Raw genomic sequence first — 20,070 nt, 5'->3', positions numbered from 1 at the left:
TAGGGGACCAACAGTAACAATGTTAATGACATTGTGTGGCTGTGATGAACAGTAGCCACAGAGGAGGAATCTATAGCATAACTAACATATTTTATCTCCCTATCCTGTCTATGACAGTTTAATATGGGGCATATACTCTGCTAAATTGCCGCCGCATAACATTCCAGAGGAGACACTAAAGCCCTCGCTTGTGCGATGTATCTCTGATTACAAAGGCTTTTAGTTTTGTATGAGTGCACAGTCACACAGCAGACGCCCATTTTTTACTATTTCTGCAACTAATGGACCAGATGTTTTCCATTATCAGTCCACACACAATATTGTGAATAATAGCAGTGGTTTACTACCATTACCTGGATTGCATGGAAAATTCATTTCAGTGACAGATGACAAGTAGATGGTTGTTTTCTATTGTATTGTATTCTATATTTAAAGATTCAATAACGCTGTTATTATGCCATACCTTTTTTTTGTTGCCATATAGTAGCATGGCTGAAATATGTCAACAACTATCAGATGGATTGCTATAACATTTTGCATAGACATTCATGGCCCCCAGTGGATCAATCTTAATGACTCTGGTGATCCCCTGGCTATTTATCTTGCACCTCAAGCGGGTCAAATTTTCCACTTAAGTGAAATATGTCATTGTTTACCAGATGGATTGGGACATGATTTAAAAAAAAAATATATGATCTTTATTCCGAGTGTTCCCAATAGATGAATCCTAATACGATTGGAGATCCCCTGACTTTCCTTTTGTACCATGGGAATTGCCAGACATGTATGTTTTTAATGATGAATATACTATGGTAATGCCTTAACCTTTTTCATTTAGTGTAATCAATAGGTCAAAATTTCATCAGCTGCAAATATTAGCATTCTAACATGCTTAATAAAGATGGTGAAGATGATTTACATTATACTGTACCATCTAAAAACATGCATGTTAGCATTGTCATTAAACTAAACTCAAAGCACTGCCTCCCACAGATCCTAGCTTGGCTATAGATTCTTAATCACATTCAATGTTAAAGGATTTATCAAGTTAAATGACACTGTGTGGTGATGCTTGTGACTGTCTTTGTCTGATAATGTTTTCAGACATTTATTTGAGGCCGCCCCCTGCTCGAAAAAGACATTTGCATGCGTTAATATGTAGAAGCAGTGACAGTATCGCGTTTCATGTGGTAGTCCTGTTGGAGCTTGTTTTTACTGTAGTTCCCCTCCTTGTTCTATCAGTGTGTTTAAAACTGAAACTAACTTAAAGTACCTCAGACTAATCATCACAAACAGCTGTTGTATATAATGTGAAATTGTAAATACGGTCAAAAGAACTGGTTTCTGAGGTGTTTTGTGGTGATGACCTATAGTGCTCAGGTGTCAACTGGAAATCGATGTTTACATAGGCCTATGTAACTGTACGCTTCTCATTCTTGCTATTTGCATCATGTCAATAAACTTTCTCTTTATTTGTTGCCATGTAAATTTTGTGTGTAAAGATGTGTTTGAACAAGATGTCAGAGAAAGATGAATAAAGCCATTTGCACTGTGGACAGGCCCCCTGTGTCATACCAAGTGAAAGTGAGACTCAACGTAATACAATCAACCTTTATCTTTATTGCTGCATTAAATAAAGGACACATGTAATAAAGAATATTCATAACATAATATAACAAAAAAAACAGATGTACAAATCAACATTTTTGCTCTTTATAAAATAAATTTGGTGTGATTTTCTAACTCATGCCTTCACCTCTACACTTGGACTTTGCTTGTATCTGTCTCCCCCTGCTGTAAAACATAAGATAACACAATTGCAACAAAAATGCTGTCTTCATAGCTCTTTTCTATCCTCCGACACCAAATTCAATCTCTACCCTGAAACATTCTGTACTCTCAGACAATTGTGGGCTAATGTCCGTTATGAGAACACTCATTTACTTCCATTCTAATGTTACACGGTTGAACTAATCATGGCACCAGCAGCTCAGTTCAGTTATAACTTGGTGAGGCGCAGAGTGTTGAGACGCACTGGTAGAATAGTGGATCCCTCTGCATAGCTGATTTCTCGCAAAATTCCATTCCAGCACTTATCTGCCTCATCATACCTGTGGGAAACATTAATATGTTAGTGTTGGGGCAGTAATGGCATCATGAGATAGAATAGAGTCATAACAAATACAAAATGCTAATTTTACATTTGATAATGATTTGACATAAAAATGTCTCTTTGGAAGAAGAAATGGATAAGTGTATGATTTTTTCCTCCATTTTAAACCCAAATGGACTCGAGTGTTTATGTATAAAAATAATCCTTTTTCATAGCATGAATATTGAACTGCTGTAGCAGGAAATTACCATTACTGATGATAGTTCAGTTCCAGTTTAGGTATATGATATCACAGTGAGTCAACATGCACAGCACCAGGACCCTTAAACTTAAACACCTAACCTGAATGGAGCCACAATAATACATTATGAGTCTGGTCATATTCTATGTTCAATTTTCAGTTGCAGATTAATACACTGTTCTATGATAGCAATACGTTATATATTTGGCCAACAAGCAACACTTATTTTAGTTAATCAGTTGTTGATTTTAATGTGAAAAATACATATTACATAACCAAACTTATCCTTGTAGTTATTAGTAGTTGATTAATAATGTATGCTTTTAGGGGAGAACGAGGTAATGTGAGACATTGGGTAACGTGAGACACCCCCTGTATCTAAGCAACGGAACACATTTTTGGTCATGTGAGCATTATGTTTTCAAGCCACTCCCATTTCCCCTTGGCCATGAAGGATAGGACCTCATTGTGCGGTTGTAAGCATGTTTTTTTTCACAAAAATATTTGTTTAGCAAGTAAAAGTACATTTTCTTGTTTTCGTCTTCATCAATTGTTGTGCCATAGCAAATTGATTCAGGTAGAAACATTTATATCATACATGTTGATGAACTATCAACAAACCATGTGATGATGCTAACTGAAGATTAGCATGAATTGCTAAGAGAGGTAGTTTTTTCTCAAATTGTGGCAGTGGGGTAAAGTGAGACAAATGCTGAGGGGCAAAGTGAGAAAGTGTCTGTGCCCTCTTTTAATGAATCCATTATATTTAAGGTAGCAAGGAGACTAGTTTGAAAAGAGACAATGCGGGCCGGAGGTGGGGGTTGAATGGTTGAAGGGTTGTCAGCAAGGGCATGGTTTGGCAGATATGTATATGGGGGACAGGAAAGTGACCTTTAACATCAATGGACTCTAAGTAATATGTCTTTATTCAATGAATGATCCCAATAAAACAAATGCAGAAACATATAAATCAAAGACTCAAAAGATGGAAAATGACAGGTGGGTCTAGTCCTTTGTTCTGAGTCCCAGGCTGTGCTAGCTGGTTCTGATTGTCCTTTGCTATGTTCCCCAGACACTTTCTGGCTCTAAGGGTCCTGTGTTCTGACGCCCAGACTGTGTTTTAATCTAACTGGTTCTATCTGTCATTTGAATGTTCATTAAAACATTATGAATTATATGTTGTATTTGATAAGAGTTACTTTCAAGTGTTTAGATTTTAATTTTGCTTAATTGACCAAACCCCATGATTCTGTTACTAGTCAGACATTAGTTCTGGAATATGTGGTTTCAAGCTAGCTGTCTGGATTCTAACTGTCACAACATGTGTTGTTATGGTAGTTTCAGAGTGGAAAAAGTAGGTGGATCAGTTTACCCCCTTGATTTATCTGGTCTGTCTCAGTTTACCCCTAAACTGGGGTAAAGTGAGACACAAGACAACTTTTTTTAAACAATCATATTTTCACTGCCATACTGCCATTCTGATCATTTCCATTGCTAGGAAACATCCTGAATTAATGTGAAATGTGTACATTTGACTGATAAATCATTTTAGCTCGCTTAGAGGGGAGCAAATGTAAAAAGTGTCTAGCTTTACCCCACTCTCCCCTACTGATATGCGTGACAAAAACAAAATAAAGTTAATTTGTTTGGACAAAGTCTATGAAAGGATCATGTCGTATTAATCTGAGTGTGGCATGAGATTTTTTTTTTGTTATGTTTCAATTGTTCTGTTTATTTCAAACATTGAAAGTGGCTAAATCATTGGGTGTGTGAAACATGTAAATTGTAAGTAAAACTCTTGAACCAACAAAACAGTATGTATAAAAACTAAATGGAGTGAATGAATGGGGATCTCACCTCCAGATGTCAGTCATTTCTGTTGGCACGGGCTTCTCACTGGTTTCACTTGGCATCATGGTGAAGCCCCCGATAGCGTACAGGAAACCTCCCGTAGACAGCACACTGAGAGAACTGCGCTCCTGAGGGAACTCTGTAAACTCAGACCACCTGGAGCACAGCAGGACAATAACACACACACACACACACACACACACACACACACACACACACACACACACACACACACACACACACACACACACACACACACACACACACACACACACACACACACACACACACACACACACACACACACGAGGGATGTGATGATGGTGTAGCTGCTATTTTACTGCATGACACCTACAGCAGTCTAAAGAGTGCCACTTTATGAGCTAATGATCTGCTTTTCCCGCTCCATGAGTAATTTCACTTCTGTGGACAGATGCCTCACCTCATATCAACAAGATAAAGTGGGTCATATAAAAAAAAACTGTTGTCTCACATGTTGGTGGCAATGTCATAGACCTCCACAGTGCTGGTGAGGCCTTCATCCGTGACTCCAGTCACCACGTAGATCTGGTCTTTGTGGACGGTAATACCAAACAAGGAGCGGGCAGTCTTCAGAGGAGCCAGGTCCTTCCACTCAAACTTAGTGGGGTTGTAGACACAGACTCTTCTCATGCATTTCCTGCATAAAACCAAAATTCAGTTTACTCTTCACAGGGAGTATATGTAGCCCGTAAACACAATTGTATAATGTTATTTTTGTGTGGACATAATAACCCTGGTCTGGTGACATAGTCAAGAAATGTGTGTTTAGGAGGGAGAGAGTTTCTTAAGAAAAAGGCTTAAGAGTTGCATCATCGGAAGTGTAGGAACCAGTGTTTTTGGAGCACAAACTTGAGAGTTAAAGACAGGAAAACTTGGCCTCTACTACTTCAATTTTGACCACCCAACTTTACAAAATGCATAACTAAATCGCTGGAGATACCCTTTTGATAATAATTGGTTTAGCTCTATAATCATGTCAAATGATTTCTCTGTGACAAAGTGATACAAAAAGCAGTTAGTTACAACAAATTTGAATAAATTATACCTTTAAGGTTTTGGTTGGCAGTGTGACAACACTATATATTTTATATTGTAAAGGTTCATACAGGAACTTTTTTCCCCAAAATAGAATCCTGGGCTGTAATTAAATGGTTAACCATCTATTTTATTTGTTGTGCCACTTACTTGCTTTCAGACTTTCCTCCAATTACATAGACAAGACCTTTGTGTGATACAGTTCCATGGCCATATACTCCATAGGGCAGAGGATCGGACTCCCCCCATTTAAACGACCTGTGAACAAAGAAAGAGGATGTGCATATATCATGAATCATGATAAACAGACTGTATGAATTAGGACGGTGCATCGACAGACAGAATTCTTTAGGTCACTTTGCTGTTTAAAGAACAGCCAGTATCTCCAAATGTGTTGATTTTTTTCTTTTTAATGAACATCACTGACTTTTTGAAAGGAGGCTTGATTAAGGAACAAATGGATGAGTTTAAAATAATTCCCTTGAAATAGCAGAGCGTTTTCATTTAGATCTTGTGTACAAAGTTCCATATTTAATTTGGTATCCACACTTACTGTCTGTCATAGATCATAACTGAGTCCAGGACGTGCTCGCCTTCCTTCAGTTCCTTTCCTCCCACCACAAAGATGGAGTTCTCAGCCTCGGTCAGGCCAAACAGACAGCGGGGGTTGGATGGCGAGGGCATCCCTAACCATTCTGAACTTACTGGGTCGAACTGGAGACGAGAAAAACGCCAGACAACTAGTAAGTGGCACAAGAATTCAATATTTTGTGTTTTACAGAAAGAGAGAAGTGACATGGTTTCATGGTCTTTGTGACTCATACGCTACCTGTAGGAAGTAAGAGCTGAATGGTTCATCTTTGTCCTCCTCGTTATAGATAAGTCCTCCGACAACAAACACCTGGTTCTGCTTGGTCGCCAGGCTGCAGTGGTTCTTGGGAATGTCTGTAGACTCTGAGACCACGAAACATTCATTTTTTACAGGCTCATAGCCCACAGTACCTGTGTCACTAATCATAAGTATCAGGTCCATCTCGAACATTCCAAAGCGAGGGTTGTTGTTGAGTATACCCGGAAGGTACCCTTCGTCATCCTCCTCCTCCTCTTCATTTCCTTCACCCCCCTTCGCCCCTTCGCCGCCGGGCTTCCTGGGCTTTGGGAGACGCCCTCTGTGAGCTTCTTTGACCAGATCCAGGTCCTTCTTGAGTTCCTGGCTGAAGCGGATGTACTGGTGACGCTCTACTTTCTCTTTGAAGTAATCCAAAGCCATGAGCCTGAAGCGGACGCAGTGTAACAGCTCCGGAAGGTCCTTAATACGGGTTTTCTCGTCATGTTTGATCCAGTCCATCAGGGATTCGAACACCTGCTCCTCCTTGTCGACGTTGAGTTCGTCCGAGGTGATGATGATGGCCAGCTCACTTGGGCCCAGCTGCAGGAAGTCCTGGTCCCTGACCACAACCTGGTAGCGCTCACAGATAAACTCCTTAGCGATAACGGCGAGTCTGGGACAATCCAGCAGCAGCCCGAGCCTGAAGATAGCCAAACAGTTTCCCAGCACCAGCTTCTCCTGGAGGTAGGTCACGCATACAGAGAAGATGGAGGGAATCTGGTACATGTTAGCTATCATGAAGATATCCTGGACATTCTGTTCTGTCAGATTAATGTCAGAGGTGTATAGATACCGCAGGATCATCCCCATGACACTTGGCTTGACGTCTTTGAGGACAATTTCGCGCTTCTTGCTCTCCTCCAGTTCGGACAGGAACATGGCCTTGAAGAAGGGGCTGCTGGCTGCTAAAACCAAGCGGTGGCAGGGGAACTCCTTGTCCTTAATTTTGAGGACGCAGTCCACAAACTTGTCATTCTCCAAAAGGTCACACAGTCCGTCCTGAAGCAGAGTCTGCTGGTACATCCGAGGCTGCTCCACAGGGTCTATAGTCATGGCAGCCATTTTGTTGGGTCTCCTTGTCCTGGCTGGGATCCGTGCGCACGGTGCTTACTCCCCAACACAGAGCAGGACTGTCAGCATTCACCGGGCTGCTCAGATTGCTGTTGATCGTCACCACTGGTAGATTGGCTGGTTGGCTGCAGCTGTCTTTGGCTGTCAGTCACTCTTTAAGTGAGAGGTATTTATAGACAGGGCTGTCACAAAGCTGAGGGATCCATTTTGGTGGACAAGGGAGGGGACTTTTCTAGTGCACCACACAGACCCCCACAAACAGCTGAATGACTAAGCATGGGGGTGTTAAATCCAGCAGGAAATCTCAATAGGCAGCATGATGGTCTCTTCTTATTTTGATATTTTACTCATGATACAAACACAGCAAATGACACACTTCACTAAATGTGTATTTCACGTCACTTGACGTGCTTCTAGTTATTGTATAATGTGTGACAAACTCTATATGCCCATCCATTTGAATAGCCAGAGTCCTGCTTACATTTATAAACATATATGTATGCAACATTAATGAAAATTTCAGTTCCAACACATTTAATTCAACATAAATGTATACCTTACTAGGGGAGAGTGGCCTAAGTTGTGCAACTTTTTACTCAAAGTGAATTTAAAGTGAGGCCTTGACAGTTATGTCTCCAACTCAAGTATGTACATATATTTCAGGATGTTGTGCATCCCTGGCAATAAAAACTTTGGATCTGGAATAAACTGTTTAAGAAATATAGCTTTCGGAAAAAAAGTTGTCTTGTGGCACAACTTGCCCCCGGTGTGGTATAAGTTGTGCCACAAGAGAGAATACCATGGGGTAAATTGTGCCATTGATATATATCTCATAAACTGTAATGCAAGACAAATCCATAAGACAATTACTTATTTAAGGTTTATTTAAAGTAAATATTTTACAAAGATTGAAGGTAAATTTTCTTAAACAAGGCCTAGCAGATCTAGGTGGTTTGCCTGCAAAGCTCACAATGACAAAGTCACCATTATCATCTTTCTGGCCATCTGAACTCTCATCAGTGGGGTCGTTAAGTGGAATGGAGATGTCAGTCTCTTCTGAGCTACTGTAGACAATCACTTTCTTTTTGGTGACCAGCGTATACAGCCATGCCACTGGCACAACTCTCAGAAATGTACTTCGCACTAGTTGCTCCGTGCTTGTGACTGCCACCTGACAAATGTGATTCCCCCTCCATTTCTGCCTTTAAATCAAGGCTCAAAACCCATCTTTACACCCTGGTTTTTCCTCCCCATTAAATATCTTACCTCTGCACTACTATCTTTGTTTATATTTGTGGATGTATGGGCTTTATGTCTTTTATTTTTGTTATTGTTATTTTAGCTTCATTGTTTATCTACTGAATGCACTATGTACAGCACTTTGGACAGTGCAAACTGTCATAAATGTGCTTTTATAAATATATTTTACTTACTTACTTACTTATAACTCACATAGGCTCTTTGGCACAAATCACCCCAACCCCAGAATTTTGGATAATAGGCATGATGCAGCAGTTTAGGGCTGACATTGTGCTAACTGTATAGACACAAAGTGTAGCATACTAAAGCACTAAAACATGTGTCAAATGTTTTCAAACATGTCTATAATTATTCAGACACAATAATCAAAAAGCCATGATCATGGAAATTTTACTTTGAAAGGCAAAAAACAGTTTTTTAAGCTTAAATGTGCTTATATCTTATTCCTTGTGTCTCCCTTCTTTACAGGATGAGTCAAATGGATGGCTCTTCTTAAATATGTGGTCACATTTCCAATTTCTTCTATGGTTTTCTAGAAACAAGGGATGGCACACTTCCCCAACCGCACAACTTAGGCTAGTCTCCCCTATATTTTTTAAAATATCTAAAAGGGTAAATTACAGATAACAAGTCAAAGTGTTAACACCATTCATTATATATGGGAATAATGAGGTTAGTAGGACATACACGCTTCACATAAGTGTGATATGTGTGACTTCTTTTAATCACTTGATCCAGAGATACGGTCCCAGAGATATGTGCAACACTGTCACCTGTTGGCTGAAATTGAAAGGTCCCCTTGACCCATCTGAAATTAAAAAAGCAGCTATATGTAGTGGGGAAACAGCCTATGTGTCAGATGAAACCCACAACCTTTGTGTACATAGACATGGATTATATTATGTTACGTGTCATTTTGATGATGTTGTTTATTTGAATCAAATTGTAATTCCCTGGTTTTTCTCACCTCGGGCAAAACTCTTTGCAATGTTGTGATTAATGGTAAGTGAAAGAGTTAATTGTCCAACTGAAGGGAGGTGACATAAATGAATCACATAAATTGAATGAATTGATACTGTGTGCTCTCACAATCAGAAGTAAATCAGATCCTTTGTATCTACTAGGATTTCATAATTAAATGGCATTTTGTCCACGTATTTTGTATCTATAGGGTTAGATATCCTTTTTGGCGACTAATAAAAATAAAAATAAGGGTATAAAAGAGTGTGGCACCTTTTTTATTTAATTTACAATAATGTAAATACCTCTGTCAGGTTACATGTTATGAACTTGCAGATTAGCTCTCTGCTCGGGTTAAGATTGGAAGTTATCCTGGAAATAACATGTCAGCAAACAACATGCACCAATTAGAACAGTCCCTTTTCACAGCAAGCATTTTGACTAGTCACAGGGGGAAAACCACAGTCTTACTAATAACATAAACGTTGGCTCCGTGCAAAATAATTGTCCCAGGGACACTTGACAGCTCAGCAACATTGAACCAAATGGAATGCAGCCAACATTCATTTTTATTATCAACACTTACAGTATGGTGTGCATTCCAATCCCCATACTTCCTTGCTTTTATGACACAAAAAATGTTTGGATGTGTCCCAACTCATGATGTCAAATACAGTCAAACCAGCATACTTTACTTTATATCGACTGAGAGAACGACCAGCAATGCAACGGATAATGATGTCATATGACTCCGACGGTCATAGTATGTCTCAATTGTATGCATAACCCATGCAAACTACATATTTTCATGGAGAGCTGCAGCATGTAGTATGGTAAAAAATGAAAAGTATGCGATTTAGACTGCAGAACATGTCTTTTGTGTAAAAGGTGTACATTTCCCCACCTTTCTGGAGAATCGAGCCCAGTATCTACATGGGTTTGAGGGGCATGGTTTTCAATCACCCATGTTTTATGATCAGCTTTGATCAAACAGGGCCATCTTGTGGTGACAGATGACATTGTTTCACTGAAACCCAACTCTATAAACTCACCAAAACATTTAAAATTATTTTAAAAAAGGAAATAGTTTTGAGGGTTTTAATTCAGACCGTACTTAGAACAGTTCATCCATGTTAACCTCTTCTAGAGGCTGTCACAAAACAAACGTACAGCTGTATTTGTAACCATCTTGGTTGAAACCAAACTTTATTTCAAGTTAAATGGCTGAAATGACCACATTTGAATCAAAACCCTACAATGAGAAAAGGCATCGCAATCTGCATAGACTTCTTCTCTCTGCCTGCCAAGCTGAAGACATACAGCAGGTTTTGGTGACAGGCAGGATAACAGTGACCCATATTCCCTGCTAGGCCTATTGCCTTTCAAAGTGAACTGGGGGCCTGGATCATGTGGAAGAGGGCGGAAGGAAGATACCGAAATGTCACGACAGAAATCTACTGTAGATAAAACGGTGGTGGAGCGAAGCTGTCTGGACGTTTGGCCTACATTCAGTTTTTCATCATTAGAAGAGCTTATACAGAGCTGATACAATCTCAGTCAACTTTAAAATAGACCATCTATACATACTATAGTGACTAGTATTTTGCTCAAGCAAATATACATTATTATCACAGCACCCTTTGTTTACTTTCTTTATTGCACTTCATATGTTGCACCCTGATTTCAACCCTTTCAGTGTGGTTAAACATTGTGAGGATAAGGATCTTATGTGTCGAAGTCAAAATGAAGTCACAATCTGACAAAAAGAAATATTGACTCTGACTTTTTTTTTAAGGAAGAATGTCCAAATTTGAGAAAATAATAAATGAACACAGAAGACAATTGAACAGAGAAAGTAGTTTTTCCTTATATATACTTGTAGTTATAGCATCATAAAATATCTGGCAGGCCTATCCTTTGCTAAACAATCTTTTTTTCCCCAGATAAAATACAAATACAAAATGCACCATTGGTGGGTTTGTGCCAAAGGACGTGGCGATTATCTACAGCAAGTGCACTTGAGGATATTTCACAGTTCAAAACAGTGCCTCGCTTCTGGCAAACAAAAGCAAAAAACACAGGCTTGTGAACAATACAGGTGATGACTGGCTGTTACACTCTGGTTTCTGTGATGTTCGCAAGGCCGAGGATGGAACAATGTGAGGGGGGGGGGCTGTTGTCCAGGAAGTCTATGAAAGTCAGTCTTTCGGTCTGATTATTCTGCTTTTTCTTTGCCACCTTCTACTGGCTTCACTGGCTCCGGTTCGTCGAGCAGGGCCTGTCTTCTCTCCCTTTCCTTTATCAGCTGCACGCCACAGTAGGTCACGAGTAACACAGACAGGCTGGACAGAGGGAAACCTGGGAGGAAAACACACAGAGGCAAAGTAATGAGATGTGAAGGGAGAAAAGGGAAAATAATTAAAGGTCAAATGTTTTCATGGTATAATCCTGTCTGTTTGCCGGCGCGCTGTGGCTAAGATTGTTTTATCTATGTGAAAGAAAGCAACAAAGATGACGTAAAGTTGTGAGTGAAACATATCTGGAGGATGGTGCGCCTTGAGATTCTGTTGCTTTTGATGTCTGACTGTGTTGTTCTCGTTAGGATTAGAACAGGCAGAAAAAAAAGACACATTTTTTATTTTACATAATATACCCTTGTTGTCACCCACCTTTGTAAATCAGCCGTCTTCCCACCAGTTTGGCAAAATCCAAACTGTTCAGGGCGAGGACATTGTAGAGGACAATGGTCCAGAAGTTGGCAGCATTGAACAAACCACGGATCCTTCGTGACATGCCTTCACCCAGAAGACGCTACGTACAGAAGACACAGATGCATTAAGCGATAGCCCATATAATTACACACAGCATAATTACATGTATTGATGGCGGGCTAAAATAATGCAAAAGGAGTGCTTTTATCTTAATGTTTCTCACCTCTATGGTGGAAAATGGTGGGATTGAGAATAACTTGGCCACCCACAGCTCAAAGTTGAGGCCAAAGCAGTTGAAAAAGGACCAGATATAGACAATCTCACATGGGCCCAGCCACAGGGTGGTGACAGCGAAGGTGCAGATGGTTGCCAGCAGCTCCTTGAAGATTTTATCGTGATCTCCACCAATATAGTCATACACATACCTGCAAACATGCAACTCACATTAAACTTAATGAATAATTAAAATGATCATGTTGTGTCATTTAAAGGTAACATATTATGCTCATTTTCAGGATCAAAATAGTAATTTGGGTTTCTAATATAAACCGTTTTCATGGTGTAGTGTCCAAAAACTCTTTATATTTCTCACAGTGCCCTTTGCTTAATCTCCTCTCTTCAGCCTCTTTCTGAAACGCTTCGTAGTAGGGCTTGTCTTTTTAAGCCCCGCCTTCCAAAAAGTATCTGGGAGTGTGCTTATCACAGGTGGAGGTAGTGCTAAGTTAGTTTGGTAAAGACGTGGCTTCTCCCCTTATGGTGTCACACCAGGGACCCATATTAATGTTGAAAGAAAATGTGCATTTTGCACAATAGGTGACCATTAAAGCCTAGACATTCAGTTCAAACACTCACTTGCACAGCCAGTCATTGATGCCTCTGTCAAAGTGCCTGAAAAGGACAGAAATGTTCCATTTTAACATATCATTTAATAATTCAGTATGGTCAAGAAAATAGGCTACACAGTTGAGTTCTTCAGATTGCCCACAAGAGCAAGTCACACACGTACGTCTCAGCGAAGACATAGAGCATGGTGATACACTTGGGAGGCTGAGGAGGGTCCAGGTGGTCCAGTGTAGCCACAGTGTTGATGACACCGAACATCACGGCTGCTTTCAGCCAGTCATACACCAGGTTGGAATAAGCCAGACCAGCTTCAAAGTGGAAACAATGGAGTTACACATTTAGTTTCCAATAAGTACACTTGTGCTACTTGTTGAGAAACATTGATATACAAATTTCAACCAAAGTAATAGATTTTCACGTTCCATATCCTTGGACTGTGCAACAATTTTGAAAATAGAGTAAAAATGATGAAAAGCCAATACTAGATATAAGCCCTGTATCGAATATAAAATGTTCTCAAAGCTTTTAATGTCACATGTCCACACTGAAAGGAAATCCATTTAAGGGGATACAGTAAAAACTTGTATTTCTACAGTTTATAAATTGAAGAGTTGATACTGATTGATGACGGGAAAAAGTCAACTATCAGCATTGATATTACAAAACAACAAGTAGTATTCAGAATGGACTGCACGAGGCCCATCATAATAGCATACTGTATATCTAAACTCACCCAGACACCAGTCAGAAAGCTTGGTGACCAGCTTCATGTCATTGGGGATTGTCAGGATGTAGAGGTAGTGGAAGAAGACATCCACTGCCAGAATGGCTCCCAGATGCAGCAAGGCCCTGGTGGTGATGTTCCACATCTCTCGTTCCTTGCGGGTCAGCTGGGTGTTGTTTGCCTGTGCAATTAGAAACATTACGTTAACAGGCACCATCGGTTTGTAATATTATATGGCCATCCCAGCGTATAATATATGTTAGTATATATTAAGTCATTAATTATAAATATATTAGTTGGAGTGATATTGTTGAGTATTTGGCGCAGTAAATGGTTATTAGTAAGTAATAGAAGTTAAAGTACTAGGAAACCTTGGGTTTAGTAGGTTAGTCCCAACAATTATTATTATATATAATAGAACACACACAAACTACAAGTGTGTCTATTAACGTGTGGTTATTACATGAGCCTTTAGGAACTTTTTAGTACAATGTCTGTGTTATCATGGTCAATTTTAGTTACATTAAATTGCATTTTTTGTTATTTTAAATTGTATTTATTTATAATATATTTAATCTCTCAGCCCTGCTCCCCTTCCCCTAAGTGGCTTTTGTCGCTTGTCAGGCCACCATTGTAAATACGAACTTGTTGTTAATGACTTGCCTGTATAAATAAAGGTGAAAAGGAGTGATGGCTCAAAGGGATGGTTCAGTATTTTTGAAGTGGGCTTGTATCAGGTACTTAGGCATAGTTAGTGTGTTACTTTATGGAGAATGGTGATTGGTAAAGTCCCTATACGGAGTTTGGAGGAGAATTTGCTGTAGCAGAAGTCAGCCTTGTATTCGGGGCGAGAAGAAATTTGAATATGCTAACCTAAAACCAATTGTACGCTAAACTGAGATATTTTAAAACTGTCAATCACCTGGGCATGGTACTTGTCGAAGGTCATGATAGGTCCAAAGAAGAAGAAGGGGAGGTAGAAGTTGTATTTCAGCAGGTCAGAGAATGTGTAGCTGCCATCTTTTTTCTCACAGTTCTCCAATGCAAAGCTCATGCAGCGCATGATGCTGAAGCCCACGCCTCCGTAGAACAGGATGTCTTGCAGGTCGAAAGAGCCAGTCACCAGGGCTTCCTGAATAGGGAGGCAGAGTTAATCTGAGCCTCAAATATCGACATTATAGACCACCGAGTGTTTGGCTTGACGGTTGCCCATTGAAACAAGCATTTTACAATAATACACCTTTTATTAGAATTGTATTAGGAGTAGTGGAATATTTAGTAGATATCTAAGACTACATTACACTATACATCCTCTACATAATAAAGTATATTACATTATTATTTTCAATTTCATTTAAATATATGTCATAGTACATGCATTATAACACCATACATTTTAACATATTTTTTCCAAGCTACTTTGATGAATGTGTTCACCAAAAGTAATTTGTGATTTAAAGATGTCTACATGTATATCATTTATATTTTACCATAGTATAGAGTTGAACAACAAGCGCTGAATCTCACAGGCTGTTGTAAATCAGGCGTTGGAACATTGAGTGTTTCAGCATCTAAACTGTGGAACCACCCACTCACCTGCCAGGAGTTATACGGCTCCAGCTTGATGGAGGCCAGTGTTGTCAGGCCGGCAGCAAAGCACATCAATTTGCTCTTGAACATGCCGACGCTGTAGAGGATGATGCAGTGAGACAGAACCAGAGCCATGAAGGTCCAGCCCATCGTGATCAGGACTGCCAAACCACCGTACACACCAAAGATCAAGGATCTGTGCTGTGGTGAAAATGGGCCACCGTTAGTGTGACGTTATGATCTTTTTACTTTTGATGATTTAACACACAAAGAGCATAGTTAGCTGAACAAAGCTGATATATCCATTGTATCTACAACAATGGATATACTTTAAGATCTACTATCCATGTACGAATGGTTTACATGAAACACATGAAAGATTTTATGAAAATCACAAGTTTATTAATGTTACCTTACATCCATCAATACCCATCTTCATTGTGAGCATGGAACAAGACAGAAAACATGTTTAAAACATATTGAACTGTTTTAAATATGTCAAAGTACTCACAAGAGAGAATCACTGGTGCACTTAACAGTCAACAGACAGCACCACAGTCCAAGATAATGCAACTCATGCTCATGCGTCAAGTCACTAGGTCTTAGACCTTGGGGTAAAAATTAAAGTATTTTATTTTGCTCAATAGAGTAGAATGCAATTGCACTGATTTGTTTACTTTTCTGATTGTTCAAATCAGTACAATGTAGCCTTGCATTTAATGTGCATATAGCACGTTTCAATGCAATGTCATTCATGGCCTTGGTTGCAGCAAAGCTTGTGTTCATTCACAAAGTGCGAAAACACACTTAGACAAAAACAAAAATACACAAACACACAATGCGAGATTACAGTGCTTGCTCGTGAGCATTCACACACATGCACGCACCTTTGGCGCTATCAGGGAGAATATCTTGGCAAAGATAACATGACCGGTGAGAGCAAAAAGGATATGATTGCGGAATGTAGAGAACCACATCATCCATTCGAAGTCTGCAACATCCTGTGGCAAAGGAAGATGTATTAGTAACAAACGGTCTGTTTTAACATCTTGCATCAGTGAATCAAATTATAGAACATAATATGTACAATACAGTTGTACACACACGCATTACAGATAGATACATTATAGACACATTAAGGGACTTTACATGAACAACTTACCATTTTCCTGCCAAAGTAATGCCATCCTGGCTTCACACTTTCTTTAAACGCCTTTCTGTCTACATTCTCTGAACACAGAAGGAAACATACAGGATTTTCACCAAACAAAATGCAAGAAACTGTGCATTTGAGAGAGTGATTTATCAATAAGACCATAAATTAAACATTCATTTTAAATGTATCGCAACATGTTCAAGTCAAGACTTTAGTCAGCTTTATTTTGGGGGGTCTATGAACTGTGAGGATTTATGAAATAATGATTCTGAGAAAAGGGTCTTGTACGTGTCTGTGTTCATACACATTTGGTGTGATTGTTGGATTGTTCACAATGAATTCAAGGTTATCAAATTCAGTCCATTTGATATCATCCAAAAAGTACATAATGTACTCATTGCGACTCATTGATAACCTGAATGAAAGGCTAACACAAATATGTTAAATAGGTGGGGTAATAATCAGAATTGTGGCAGTGATGTTGAGACATTCCATACACAGCAACACATATGACTTGCAAGCGCCAGGACAGTAGCTCCCTTCCGGCTTCACCTGATTACACTAATGGCTGTGAAAAAAGGATCTCAAAATGTAATGGGTCAGTCAGGGGAAAGCCTCTTACTTCTGGGAACACAGCCAGGCTTCTATTACTAGTATACAGTACAGTGCTACTGTAGCATGCAGACCTGAGCAGTCTTGCCAAAAATGACCATTTCAAGAGACACAGAGTGTTGAAGAAAGAGAAACGGGACAAAATGAGGACATGACTCTGGCCAGGCCATTCTGACTGCACATGTTTGTGACAGACTGTACCACTCAACAGCTTACACTACAGTCCCTTCAGATCAGTGTGTGAGGAGGATGGTTTCAGCATGTGACTGTCTGAATACATGCACACATTTGGTACATTTTTCTCAGGATAAAATGTTTTTGGGATTCCTTGGCTCACTGTAACGGAATCTTAATCTGAAATAACTTCATCGCGAAAGACCATGCAAGTAATTAGATCATCTTCAAATTGTCTTCATATTAATAGAAACGTGCAGGAATTCCTTAGGGGTGAGGGGAGGGTTGCTTTGACTCTGATTCATGCACTTTGTTCTGCGAAGGTTTAAATAGAGCAGTGTTATAGGCAAAGGGGCTTGTTTCTCTGAGCAAATTTTAAGAAAAATATTTCCCTTTGGTAAATATAGGCTACATGATTATTCATTAAGATGTATATGGACTGGTAGTGTTGAGTAGAAAAGAGTCTTTTTTTAATCATGAAGTGAAAAAAATCTCTGGAGCAGCCACTCGGAAAATGCCAATTCACTTCGAAAACAAGAGATACGAACGGATTTTTGTGAACTTTGACAGTCGTCAGCATATTGCTTTTTTAACCCTCTCTGAGTTACACTGACAGCGTGGTATGTGCTTTGGACATCTCTTGACATTTTGTGCACTCACCACTTGAAGCTTCAACTATCCAACTGCCTGCCCATATCACGGCCACGGCGAGTACAGCTGTGTAGAGATACAGCTCATATCTGGGGAGGGCAGCCTTGATCCCCATAGTCAATCTGTATGCTGGAAGTCCAACGGGTTGAAAAGCAATCAGTCAATAGACCCAATATTAGAACCAAGCGAAAGCAAAACAGCATGAGTGGGGAGACAAAAACCGGCACATCTAAAACCAGGCAAGGAGGATTGTGAAAAGTCAGCAAGAGGGTTTAGGGTTCATTGAAGCACTGTTTATGGTGGATGTTCTGATGTTATTAATTAATATGAATAAAATGTTTTTTATAGTCAGATGTAAGATATGGGTGGATACAAAGGAGACATGACTTAGGTTTAAAAGCTTGTCCATGAATTGATAAGACTGTTGAGACTTTCTTCCACTTTTGGAAGAAAAGGTAAAATCCAAGAGGGTATTCTTTAAATCAATACCCAAAAACATGTTTGTGTGAAAAGAGAAACAATGTGTGGGGTAAAAGCATGGAACGAGCTTCCAGAAGAAGAGGTGAGATCCCCTTCAGTTAACCTTTTCAAGAATAGATACATCTTGTTAATTTATTATTGAAGTAATAAATGGGATTCATGAAATTGTTGTGATTTCAAACTTGTATATTATAGTTATTACTTTTGTTGTTATTCAGTGTTTGAGTCTGGAATAGAGGATTTTACATCCTGAACCAGAATTTGTTTTATACATTTCAATTAATGGGTTATTTGACAGCTTTGTCAAATACTGTATTACTATAACTGTTTGGGCTTCACGATAAATGGACTAATTCAGTGAAGCACATACATGTTTTGAATCTCATGTAGGCCTATATTCATTTTAATAATTAAACTGTAGATTCACAAGCAGGACTTAATCATTTTACATCACAGTCAATTGGACTCACAGTTGAAGGGCTGATAAAACAAACACATACACACATTATGGTGGTTAAAATAATATACCCTGTGCCAACACCAATCCCAAAGTTTTTCATGCAAGATACAGACCAAGGTGTTTTCAAGAGGTGGCATTTTACTATTAAGCCTTAAGGATCGACAGGACAGGGACTTAAATAGGACTGCAGAGCTCAGAATCAGCATCGTCAGCTGCGCAACCCTACCTCTCCTTCCTATTATAGCCTGTGCAGTTGCTCTGCTGTACAGCAGGGCAGCTGCAGTGCTATGTGATCTGAGAGAGGCGCTGGGGGGACTCACTTCACAGAATAATTAGCACTGACGGAATGCCCAAGAATGGTGCATCGGAGTAAGAAAAAGCTAGACAGTTACTTTCCAATGGAAAATAACGTACCTGTACCTGATTATGTATTATGATTATGTAGCCTAGTTGTGTGTTTCAGGCTCATGCTGCACACTGTTATTTGAAGTTTAGAAGGAGTTGGACAAAAAAATGTTGTCCATGCCAAGATGTAACCATGGCTAAGCAGAACCCCCAGCAAGGCGCCCTGCATACAAAATGAGTTTCACTGTTGTCACCAACAGTGAAACTCCATGCATTTAGAGCCGGTAACACACAGGCCTCCTGCATTTTTATTATTTTTATTGATTGTCATGTTCGCTCTGATATTTAAGCCTATGTGCAAATAATAGAGACATGTTTTTACTAACCTTGTATCCGCTTCACACTGTCAAGATGAGGGCGGCAGTGTTTACAGGCAGACTCTCCACTTCAGCAAAATAAATAAAAGAAAAGGGGGTGGCGGTGGTAACAGCTTGTTTTCTAATTCATCCGTCTTGTGGGGGCTTTGCCGCTGCCTGCGATCACCAGCCTCGGCCCGTCAGGATGTTGCGGACCCAACGAAGAGAGTAGGAGGCGGGGGAGAAGGAGGAGGAGGGGGGATATATTTATCCTTCACTACTGTACCGCAGTGAGGGGTGGTCCACGCGGAGCCCGTCAGATCTTCCCGGAGCACAAAAAACACTAGTGACAATGGGCAAAACATTTGGAGGAAAGCAGCTGCAGAAATTAATAGCAGCAGCCACACCGCCAGGGTGACATGCCATAAGCTATACCTCTGATGATTCTCCAGACAAAAAACAATTTAATCGATTAGACTTCAGAAAGGTGTAGCCTATATATCACA

The 20,070-nt window shown here is 39.7% G+C and overlaps 2 protein-coding genes across 2 annotated transcripts; both read right to left on the bottom strand.

Moving 5' to 3' along the window:
- Nucleotides 1-1,837: 1,837 nt before the first annotated feature.
- On the bottom strand, nt 1,838-7,233 carry LOC307255914 (kelch-like protein 40a; the record flags this gene model as incomplete). Its single annotated transcript, XM_080034744.1, has 6 exons — nt 1,838-2,111; nt 4,212-4,361; nt 4,699-4,884; nt 5,433-5,540; nt 5,836-5,996; nt 6,112-7,233. The coding sequence occupies 6 exons, from the start codon at nt 7,231-7,233 to the stop codon at nt 2,000-2,002; spliced, it is 1,839 nt and encodes a 612-aa protein (XP_079890870.1). The 3' UTR covers nt 1,838-1,999.
- A 3,560-nt stretch (nt 7,234-10,793) lies between these two features.
- Nucleotides 10,794-19,750, bottom strand: hhatla (hedgehog acyltransferase like, a). The gene is made up of 13 exons (XM_080033473.1): nt 19,595-19,750; nt 17,933-18,052; nt 16,493-16,560; nt 16,218-16,331; nt 15,743-15,763; nt 15,337-15,531; nt 14,663-14,872; nt 13,750-13,921; nt 13,180-13,324; nt 13,026-13,061; nt 12,397-12,598; nt 12,132-12,273; nt 10,794-11,820 (listed from the first exon to the last, which is right to left on the bottom strand). Exons 2-13 carry the CDS (start codon nt 18,036-18,038, stop codon nt 11,678-11,680), a joined length of 1,554 nt encoding a protein of 517 aa, XP_079889599.1. The 5' UTR covers nt 18,039-18,052; nt 19,595-19,750; the 3' UTR covers nt 10,794-11,677.
- Nucleotides 19,751-20,070: the final 320 nt, after the last annotated feature.

This window comes from Ammodytes marinus (genome assembly GCF_949987685.1).
Source record: "Ammodytes marinus genome assembly, chromosome: 9".
Lineage (NCBI taxonomy): Eukaryota > Metazoa > Chordata > Actinopteri > Uranoscopiformes > Ammodytidae > Ammodytes > Ammodytes marinus.
This window is presented reverse-complemented; position numbering and strand designations above follow the sequence as displayed.

Coding starts and splice junctions, on each gene's coding strand:
- hhatla (XM_080033473.1), bottom strand. CDS start 18,038: ATGGGGATCAAGGCTGCCCTCCCCAGATATGAGCTGTATCTCTACACA. Junction 16,561..17,932: donor GATAGTTGAAGCTTCAAGTG/GTGAGTGCACAA, acceptor TTCTGTGTTCAG/AGAATGTAGACAGAAAGGCG. Junction 12,274..12,396: donor CACCATTTTCCACCATAGAG/GTGAGAAACATT, acceptor TTCTGTACGTAG/CGTCTTCTGGGTGAAGGCAT.